The following is an 11,991-nucleotide window of genomic DNA, read 5'->3' as shown; positions in this document are numbered from 1 at the left end:
ATTATGCATAATGACGTCATCTATTGGTAGATCTTTGAGGTGTTGAGGCCAATTACTCCTTGCATTGATCAGATTTGATGTCGCACCTTTTTTACTTTTAAAAAAAGAGTGTTTTTGGAGAGTCTTGTGCAGACATTCTGAAGGAAATTTTTATTTCAATATTTATGAAGTATATGCTTAGACCGCGCTTATAGCTACATTTAATAAGAAGGAGCTTTGATAAATCGGTTTTGCCAAAAAGTACTTTGTTGACTTTGAAGTTCTGTTTATTTAAAAGATGATATGATTATTATTTTCAGTAAGTCAAAAAAGGTTTATATCTGTCTTTACAGGGCACTGAACCATAGGACTATAGGCTTGACCTATCCTGTGGCAACTCCAGCAATGCGTGTCAACCAGCTATTGTAGAAAAGACATCACCACACCTGCTGTATCTATTTCCAAACTTGGCTAAAACTAGGCTTAATACACCCTTTCTTCAATACACTCAGCGATATCTCTAGTCTAAGCATTGGCCAGATTCTTGCCTCTGCCTGGTTCTAGCTTGATCTTCTCTCTACTATCCATTACTACGAAAATTTGTGGATTCAAAACAGCTTTCTTAGCTAATTGAAGAGGATTCGGTCCTCCCTCCATCACAACTAACTAAGCCACAGAATGGTTGTTTCTATTGTCTTTAAAAAATCTTGTTCCTTTGGAAATCGGTTTGCAGTTGTTTTGATTATAGTTTTTGTTTCTTGAGTTTGATAAACCCGGCCCTCATTTTATTTATCAAGAGAATTTAAAAATCGAATAAGAACATAAAATTCAATTGTCCCATTTGATATCAGGGAGAGGTTTCGTCCTTGTTTTTGTGGGATAAAATCATCTACAGTCTATTGTAAATGGCATATAATTTGATGGAATTTATTACAGAAACTGAGGAAATAATTCATCCAACTCGTCTAAAAATTACTCTAATAGTTATAAGTGGTTTTTTTTACATCTACCTGTCGTTGATTGAATGTGGATTTTTATTTTGTGATATGAAATATAAAAACAAAAACATATGCCCAACACTTTCTCTCAACGAAGTAAACTCCACCCACATTATTTCTGTGACTGACTAATTAATGTCGACATTAATTTAATTACATTAACGCCACATCCTTTGAAGGTAAGCCAACAAATTTACTTGGCGTTTCCATTGAAATGATGTCTTCAAAATGCTTGCGATCTCTGGTATAATTTTTTTTCTCACTTCTGATTACGAACGTGAATTTTGTAATGCGAAAACATTTTGTTGATTTAAAAAGGAAAGTGGAAAAAAATAACTTTTTTTCCAAGCCCACTTCACCCCATTTTAAAAAGTTTCGCAGCACATGTCACACATCCTTCTGCTTCCTTGCAAGCGTTTTTATTATTGCAGTTTTGTTGTACTTTCAAGTTTTGTTGGTTTTACACATTAAATTGCTCTGCCTCGGCGTAAATTACGAAAACGTACAGAAAATAAATAAAAGATTTCCGTTTCTCTAAAAAACCAGTGAAAAAACTGTGTGCAGACTTCCGATAAATGTCCGCGTATTTAACATAAACTTTTGAAGGCAAGTGCAGCGCACAGGCGAATGGACTTTCTCCTTTTATCGAAGCAGACTTTCGGGGGAATACACCAGCTCGAATGAAATTGAAAGTTAAAAGAAGAAGAAATTACATAAAAACGAAAAGTACTAAACAAAAACTGAAATAAAAATATAAATAAAATGAAATGAAAATGTTATGTATAATGTATAATGTATTTCGACTTATTTTTCATTACTTTACTTAGAAAGAGAAATTTCCTGTGCACTTGGCACAAGAGAAAAAAAATTTGCTAAATGCATTTCGCTTATGAAGGTTTTCACACTTTCCTGGCACATTTCTGCAAACAAAAAATAAAAATATTTATAAGGATGCGATGTGAGAGCGTACCATACAAACTATTCCATATAGTAATGATTCAGCAGCTTAAAATTAATTAGTTAGTGAAATTAAATTAAAGTCATCAGCTCGTGGTTCAAGCATATATACATCACAGTAACCATCTGAAAAACTAAATCACTCAGAAAGAGGAGACTTTAGAACAAGAACCAATGGACTCATAGGTAATCTATGTGGACTCTGACACAGATAAGCGCTGAAACCAAACCTAACTTAAATCTAAAAGAAATTACTTTTAAATTGAATTGCAACGTCACTTATGATGGCAGTGGTTATTTTACTTAATAGAAACTATTATATTTAATAGAGAGGTTTCGAACAATACTGGACTACAACGACGATATTTTTTTTTATTTTAATTAATTAAATTTTTGGCTGAACATACTGTTTAGATATTTCGAGTATTGCCAAATACCCCTCACTGCTCTTAGAGTTATTTCTTATATTTAATTATTCATAAATAATTTTTATTTTGAGACTGCAAGTACCAAGGGTTGAACTTGTACTCTGCCAAAGTTGAAGCTCAGAGTCAGTGTTTATTAGCCAAGTGACCCAATACCTGACTTGTATGTTTGAACTTAGAATTTTGAACTTAGAACTTTGAGGAAATTACTTTTAAAATATTTTAAAGAAATTAAATTAGTCATACGCATTGACAACTTAGAAAAAGTTGAGTTAGAAAAAAATCATTCGAAGAATACGTATTTAAAGTGACTCTAGTCCAGAAAACTGTTTTAATAAAATTAAGCTAACTAAACCTAAATAATCTGTAAAAGGAACTTTGAAATGCGATCTACGTAGTCCACAAAGTACACTCAATTATCGTTGGGCCCATTATTGGTAGTGGATCCCTTGTCTGGTGACTGACGTTACACAAAAAATGCAATCAGTCACTTTGAGTTAGAAAATTAGAAAATTGACAGGTTCAATATATTATTTTGATTTTTTCATTAATGCAATATATTTCATACATTATTTCTAATGCTGTGGTGTTAGCTTCAGGCTATGTTGTTAAAAGTGCTTTCAGACTACAGAGTTTAGTATTTTTTAACGTGATTACCAGCTGTGTAAAGTTCTTCTTTATACTCTTAGGAACTCCACCGGTGCCAAATGAAACTATACGAATTGATATAGTCTCCTCCATAGAAGGGAGTGAGGTCTATCGAATACCACAGTTATTCATTGGATAATAGCACCCGATGGACTAAAGCAACGCGACAGCAAATGCAATAAATGAACGCAGTCATTCTACGCGTGTAAATTTGAATTTTAATCACAGTCACCATTACACTCTTTTAAAAGGTCAACCACTATTAGTTAGAACAGTCAAAGCTTTAGGTTCAGAGTCCCATGGTGCGAGACATACATTTGACTAATTTAACTAATGCTTATTTTTGTTTATCTAATGCTTATTATTGTTTATCACTAATATATAATATCTTCAGCACAAAAGATCAATAATATATAATATAATATATAATATTATAATAATATATAATATAATATATAATATTATAATAATATATAATATAATATATAATATTATAATAATATATAATATAATATATAATATTATAATAATATATAATATAATATATAATATTATAATAATATATAATATAATATATAATATTATAATAATATATAATATAATATATAATATTTTAATAATATATAATATAATATATAATATTATAATAATATATAATATAATATATAATATTATAATAATATATAATATAATATATAATATTATAATAATATATAATAAATATATATATAATATAATATATAGAATATTTTGTTTACCAATAAATCTAGCAAAGCTTTTCGCCTTTTAAAAGATATTTGTGACAACGGGAACACTTTGTATGAGAACTGTTCTCAAACATGAGAACAGTTTTAATACTATACATTTTAAATACAGCAACATGGTCGAGTGCCAGTTTAGTTTGAAAAACTGAAAACGGCTTGCTTATGAACTTGGCTGGCCTTTTAAATTAACATTATTTCCGTAACAGTACAGTATGCTGTTATTAGTTGCCTCATATCAAACTGTTAATGAAATCACTTGCTGTTACGAGAAATTGTATCTTGGCAGTAATGTTGTGATTCGGATTGAAGGTTCGCTACGATGGAAAAGTATTTCTTTGGCGGTGGAAGTGATTTGCAAACAGTTTAGCGGCGACTATTGAACTGTGTGAACGTGCCTCGCAATTTACAGGCCAACTGCAGTATTTATTCTTCAACGTTTAAGCGAACGTTTCATTCGGAAGCAAGTTTAAAGGCGATTTTGAGTTAAATGCGCTTTCGGTCTCTGTTAAAGTAGTTAAAGGAATTTCAAACAGTGCAGTTCGCACACAATTTGTAGCGAAAGTGAATGCAATTAATTACGATAAACGTGTTAAGTTGAATATTTAAATTTTGCTTGCCTTGGCATCGCAAATTAATTGCAAATATAAAAAAATTTTAATAGTAAATAAAACAAAAAAAAAAAAATTTATTTGAAAATTGTGGTATTGTTATATTTCAATACTATAAAAATATTTAAAAAATAGATAGAATACAGTTTTGGAAACAAATAACAAATATTTGCAAAACATAAATTGAATTTGAAAACACGTGAAGTGGCAGTGAAGTGAAGTTTAAGTGATTTATTCTCTGGCAGTCATAACGATCGGAAGCGGAAGCACTACCAGCAGCAGCACCAGCAGCAGCGATTCCAATTATGTGAGTTTTAGGTATTGACTGCGTATTGAGTGCTGCATGTTGCATGTTGCAGTAGTGATGTTATTAATTGCAACAAGTGACACATTCTGATTCTGATTGCCAAACTAAATTGATTTGTCTTCTTTTCTTTTGTTTTTCATTTTTTTATACGTGCTTGTGATACATTCAAGCACTTTTTTATTTGTGTGCACTTCAAACTGATTCATATTTCATTCAAAGTCCTTAAAGTTTCGTTGATTTTTTCCAGTCGCAATTAAATTTCTGCAATTTAGACAAATATTTGCAAAATGAAATATTTTCTCATGACTTGATTAATTAAATATTTCGTTATTTTTCCATTAGAAGTGATGGGCGTGAAGTTGGGAAATAACAAAACTGTGTCATTTATATTATCTGAATGACTTTCAAAAGTTTTAAGACATATGTACTATTAAATTATTAAAGCACAATGAGTGAATATTTTGAAATGACTGATTTGATTTAGAACGTGATTCTCTATATATTCAAAATTGCTTTAAAACTAACTTAACTAATTTTACTATCAAGGTTGAAGAGATATGTTGTCTGTTATCGCTAATTTTAGTGAACTGTATTATTTTTAATTACATTTCATAAAAGGTTAAAAAAAGGGTCAGAAGTCCCGGTACTTGGAATTTTTCCTTCTATTCTCTTTACAAATATATTAACATAATTAGATACAGATAATTAGATATTCAAAAATGTTACAATGTTCTAGAAATTAATAATTCTAGAAATTTAGGTGATAACAGATTTATAATAATAAACTATAATATTATAATACAATAAGACGTGTTCATATATTTGAACAACATAAAAAATTCAAGTGGCAATATTTTCATGTGTTCCAACACATTATTATATTAAAGGCTCTTTAATATATAGGAACTTGAAATTTTCAAATGGAGTTGTTAAGACATAGGTATATCAATATATATAATATATACATAAAAGGATTTAATAAAGAGAATTTTCGAACAGTAGTGAACTAGAACAACGAAAATTCATTTTCATGTTATTTTAATTAATTGAATTTTTGGCTGACCATACAGCTGTCTCGAGTATTGCCAAATACCCATCATCAGTGGTCTTGGAAATAATTATTATATTTAATTATTCGTAAATAATTTTTTTGTTTTGAGACAGCAAGTATCAGGAATCGAACTCAGGTCCTGCCAAATTTGAAGCTCAGAGTCAGCTTGACTTTTATGAGTTTTGTTGCTTGGCTATGAAAGTATTATTAACAAATTCAGTTGCTGTGTTTATATTAGAACGAAATCATAAATCGGCTATAGATTAATAGAATTAATTAATTATGTTTTTATTTTTAAATGTTAAATTTCAATACTATTCTGTAAATATATTATATCTTCAGAAGTTCTCATAACAATTATAACTGGGCGAAATATTGAAGAAGAAGTCATTAGTCACAAGTGTATATATTTGATATATAAAAAATATATAAGAATTAATATTCATAAAATGAAACCAGTCATAAAGATTTTGAGTGATAATTTGAAATGAACTCAAAAACTCTATTTAACATTCAATAACTTTATTTAATTTTCTATAAGAAATTTTTTTTGTGATATACATAAACGTCTTTTTTTTTTTTTTTTCTCTTTTTTCTTTAATATGAGCAACATATGAGTAAGGTATTTAGCCAATTAGAACTCATATGATGCCAGAGTTCTAGAGAAAGATTAAGTACCTTAAATAAATTAGATTATTCGAACTCAAATATCTTTCTTTATGAGACTATAAAAATCACAAGTAAAAAATTTTTATTAAAAAATTGAACAAAGTTAATAAATATTGAATCGATTCTTATAGTTAATATCACTCAGAAGATTTACACTAGATAAACAATTGTATATGTGTCACTGATGTGTGACATATAAACAATACTTTGATCTGATATAATTATTTTAAGAAGCAAAAAAGGACCTAACATCTTCAAATTCTGAAAAAACACAAATTAAATTGTTAACCTATTTTAAGTGGTCGTTTTCTGAAAGTACTTAACATTGGGTGCAATACCCTCACCAAATGAGGTCTACTAACTAAAATCAAGATATTAACTTTATCAGTTTGTAAAGAGTTGGAAACGTTAGATTGGGACACTTATTTTTAATACGATGGTCTTACGAATAGTCTTTTCTAATAATATTAATAATATAATGTACACCAAAACTTGTACTATCCCTTGAAGATAAAGAAAAATTGGATTTTGAATAACGTTAATGTTGGTCAGGGTCAGTTTAGGATGAATCTCTCTAGTATGATAGATCCTATAGATTGCGGCTTAATATTAATATTTTGTTTGTTTATGTTATTAATTTATTTTTATTTAAATTTTCTTTTATAATTTCTGTTAATTGCATACCTTCTTTTTTATTTTTTATTTATTTATTTTCATTTTTAATCTTTATTTTTTATTTTTATTGTTATTAACAATAATAATAGTATTTTTTCGTATGTATTTGTTGTTTTTTTTATTTACTTTTATTTTTATTTCTTATTATTCGTTTTCATTTTTACTTTTATATTTTATTTTTTTATTATTATTTTTCATTTTTATTTTTTATTTTACATTCCTAATATTATTTTTGATATTTTCTTTTTCTTTTTACTTTTTTAGTTTTACTTTTAGTTTTTCTTTATTTTTTATTCATTTTTAATTTTTATTTTTATTTTTGTTTTTAATCTTGAAACCAAAACAATTTAAATTGATTGTTATAAATATAAATTGTTGAGAAATATTAAATAAAAATAATTTAAGGTAATATCTGTTTTTTAGATTACATTAGATTATGCTGGCAGGCCAAAAAGGCCACGCGTAGACCACTAAGGTCCATTGCGATACCAGATCAGAGTCTTGTTTTAGCGATTGTATGCATCACTTAGGATGCGCGTTTCATTAGCAAAATTTATTAAGATTCTAACAAAGACCTCAGGTATGTACTCCAGTCCTGCAAAACTGAAAGCCCCCAAGTATTTTTGTCGAGTTCTCGAGAGAGGCGGGCAATTACACATCAGATGCTCTAATATCTGTTTTTTATTTAGCCGGAAAATTGTTAGAGTTGGAAGTATTTGTCTGGCTTGTATGTCCAGTTGCAGTCGAAATAATAGCACCAAAGCAGATATCTCTTTTATTTTCTATTCACTAATGAACCTTAATTTCAGCGAATTTTTACTCGGTCAAAATATACTATACATTTCATATTTGTCCTTTTATGCTTTTACTACTATCATAGAGACGATTGGCATATAAAGGTCTATAGAGCTGTGTTCGCTTATCAATGTTTGTTGCGAAAACAGAGCTCTATAATTTTTTACTATAGCTTTAAATTGGTGCGACAACTAAATTATACAGTAAAAGTATGATATCAAGACTTGGAATATAATAACACTGAAAAACTTTATAAATTTGTTGTTAAAGATAAATTTCCCACAAGACAAATTCCAACAAATGACCCAAATTTGAAAGATTTGTCATATGTTTTATGTCTGAAATGTTATAAAAAAGCTGTTTCACATGTTTAAATCACCTTACGCCAATGGAAACGACCAAATCTTATTTATTAACATAAGTAGTTTTAGCAGCAGTGGAAGCACGATACAATAAATAATTATAACATAAATAAGTAATTAGAAGAACTAATACAATAAGTATGAATTAAACTATGTTTACACGTAGACTTACTGAACCTCATTATCAGATCTTTACGTGTATATTGGACGGATGTAGTGTGAACAATTGCATGTATTGTTATCTGTTTGTCGATTTAAGCACATTACTTTTAATATAGCATAAAATAAACTTCACAAAACATCGTAATCAAAATAATAATAACAAATTGATATGTAAACATATAATCAATATGTTATTTAAGTACAATCCTCTGTTAACCATATAACAACTGACTCCAGGCACAAAATGATGGAATCTTTTCCGAATCGTAATCTATATTCATGTATATTCATGTAAATATTCATGTATAAATTTGGACTAAGTTTGAAATAGATTATATAAATATAAAAATAACTGATTTAATTCATTTAGAAAAATCAATATAGTCTTCTTAAAATTATACTTCATTTTCAATTTATAATTCAAATTTTTTTTATATGGCAATACTTTTTCATTGATTGACAAGTTGAGTAAAGTTTGTCTTCCTGTAATAATAGAAACGTTAAGGAAAAAAGAAAGAGTGAAGTAAAAATTTATAAATCTCGTATTAAATAATTTTTTTTTTGCAAAAGTTAAGTAAAAGAAAATATTTAAACTTATCTTTATGATGAGTCCAACTGATAAAATAAGTGTTAAGAGTGAGAAAGAAAGTCTCATTCCAGAAAGTTTGGATAAGACTGAAGGTCAGGACATCAACGGGGAACAAAAATCCAATATTGAGGCTACTGTGTGCTGTATTTGTTGTAAGAAAATCACAATTTTTGCGATTGGCTCTTGTGATCATTCAATATGTTTTGAGTGTTCAACCCGACTGCGCGTTATATGCAAGGAAAGGACCTGTCCAGTGTGTAGATGCGATTTACTCAAAGTCATTTTTTGTAAATATAAACTGCCCTTTCAACAACTCGAAGCCGATCGTGGTCCAAGTACAAGTTATGACCGGGAATATTGTATAAAATTTGTTGATGTTACCGTTAGAAAGGAGTACTTTCGTCTTTTGGAACATCGCTGTCCAAAATGTAAATGTGGTGCGTTCAGATGTTTCATAAGCCTTGAAAGTCATATGAATAGAATGCACAACCTTCACTTTTGTGAAATCTGTACGGAAAGCTTAAAATTATTCTCGTTTGAACGCAGATGTTATACAAAATCTGAGCTGAAAGAACATATTAAGAGCGGCGATGCGAATGACGCGTCGCAACGTGGTCATCCAATATGTAAGTTTTGTCGTCGGAATTTTCTTGATAAAGATGAGATATACCAGCATATGAAACAAAGGCATTATTCTTGCCATTTTTGTGAAACTCCTGATTTCTATGCTAATTATACTGAATTGGCAAAACATTTCCGTACACAGCATTATCTTTGCGAAATAGGCGATTGCGCCAATTGTGAGTTTGTCAATGCGTTTCGAAGCGAAATCGATTTTAAGATTCACAAAAGTTTAAAGCATGGTGAAGAGGTTGCAAGTGCCTCAATTGAGGCACAAAAAGTAGTACTAGAAAATTTATTTGTGTCAACACGCCAAGGCGACAGACGTAACCAAAATCGTAATAATGATATCGGTCCTGAACCGAGCACTTCGAAACGCACCACTAATAATGCTGTTAATATTAAAAGTGAAATCGATTTTCCACAATTGAATAAAAGGTCAACTTCCAATCCAGTCTTAAATATACAGAAAAAGCAACCACCTAAGGAGAAGGTACTTATTGAAGCATTCCCACCTTTGGGTACAAACCATCGCAAGCGCAATATTGTCACAGCAGACTTCATAAGAGAAATGCCAACAAGCAGTGCAGCTCCTCAAGTTAATGTCGGTAGTGTTCACAATAGTAGCGGTATTATCCGTAATTCTTCAATTGCGTCACCTTATATATCATCAGCGCAGCAACGAAATGCTATCGTGGCAAGAAATGCCAGTATCGCAACTTCTTCTGGATCTGGATCACAATCACGTGCAGACCTTAAAGAAACTGAGCAAGCTCGTAAAGAAAGGAATACAGCAATAAAAAAAACTCTTCCAAAGCACCCGTAAATTATTTTAAAGAATGAAAACTCAAAAAAATTTAAAGACTGCAAGGATTTTTTGATAGATATACTAAGTTTTATTTGAGGACTTCCAAAATTTATTTTCATTTCCGGAATTAAAATTTTTAGAATCTAATTCTGATGTTTAAGATACTAAAGTGCAAATAATTTATTTTTCTAAATTATATTTGTGACGATAATTGGTTTTCCATCTAAACTTGTAAACTGCAAAAATAAAATGTTTTGTTTCAAATTGTAATTTTTATTTTATATTTTATATCTTCTTGTTTAAATATAAATAAGATGATATCTTCCATAAATATTATCTCTGTAAATTGGCTTGAAAATATTACTTCTTTAGAACTTTCATGAAGAAATTCTTTTGACGAATTGCTTCATGTTTGGATTAATTAAAATCTATTAATTCTTTCAGATATAAATTAGATTACATAGAGGTATGAATCACTGATGGATGTATTAGCCTTTAACGTAGTCAAGTCTTAGAGAGATAGATCGATTTTTGACTGAATAAAAAATGATATAAAAAATTTTGTCTTTATTTAAAATGATTGAAGTATATTTCATACAAACAAAAAATAGTTGATAAATTCTTCGTTTATGACAAATCAAATAATTTTATGTGCCTGACACTAAGTCACTTTAATTTAGAAATAGTGTTGTGAAACGTACTTTCTTTACGAAAACTTGACTCATAAAATAGATCAAGAATTATAAATATTGAATGATAAAATGATGGTAGTTTATTTGCATTAATTTGAAATTAATTTTACTCAGCATTTGACCATTAACATTTTGTCATTCACTGAATTTTATGCTCCTCAGTGAAACTTTACCTTATATTATTCCCAATTACAACAATGTAATATATAATGCAACTCAATATTTTTACTAACGAGACATCATTACTTAAGATAGTTTTTTGATATTTTAAAAATATATATCTTTTCAACAATATTTTTTAAGGATACGATACAACACAAACTAACAAATACTCCATTTATTTTTGTTGAACACTTGATGAGTTCTCAAAATTTTATTTCTGCAGTTGTTCTGAATCCTTTTTATTGCTTGGTTTTTATGGTAACTGGTCAAATGTATTTTTTGGTTCACTCCCTTCTATTCGCCGTCCTTTAGGTAATGAATAACTGTTCTTGCCACAAATTACAGTTTAAAAAATCTTCATAATTGCAGTAATTGTACTTACGTTTATCTTTCAAGTTGTTGAAGTAAAGAGTAACGTTTCATTTTAGTGCAATTACCGTGTATTTGAAGCTTAATAAGGATTCACTAACTTGAGAGTAGAAAAGAATTGTTGCCATTAAAACCTTAACATTGAAACATTCTATGAATAACTTTTTGTTAATTAAGTGTATAAAATAAAAAACAAAAAAAAAACAACATTTTTGGTGTAATTTTTTATTATTTATTCTTAACTAATAGTACATTCACACTGTCTCATTTAGGCACTTGCTCATTTATACTAATGAATGAACGTTCAAATTAAAATTAGCTGATTTACACAGTTTATAGAAGTTCTATAA

At 28.9% G+C, this 11,991-nt stretch overlaps 1 protein-coding gene across 1 annotated transcript; it reads left to right on the top strand.

The window, feature by feature from the left end:
* The first annotated feature begins 9,005 nt into the window (after positions 1 to 9,005).
* Positions 9,006 to 10,436, top strand: LOC119688231 (E3 ubiquitin-protein ligase ZNF598-like). The gene has a single exon (XM_038102911.1). It carries the CDS (start codon positions 9,006 to 9,008, stop codon positions 10,434 to 10,436), a length of 1,431 nt encoding a protein of 476 aa, XP_037958839.1.
* The last annotated feature ends 1,555 nt before the right edge of the window (positions 10,437 to 11,991 follow it).

Source organism: Teleopsis dalmanni, chromosome X (assembly GCF_002237135.1).
Source record: "Teleopsis dalmanni isolate 2A chromosome X, ASM223713v2, whole genome shotgun sequence".
NCBI lineage: Eukaryota > Metazoa > Arthropoda > Insecta > Diptera > Diopsidae > Teleopsis > Teleopsis dalmanni.
The sequence above is the reverse complement of the archived record's forward strand: the minus strand, read 5'-3'. Positions and strand labels throughout refer to the sequence as shown.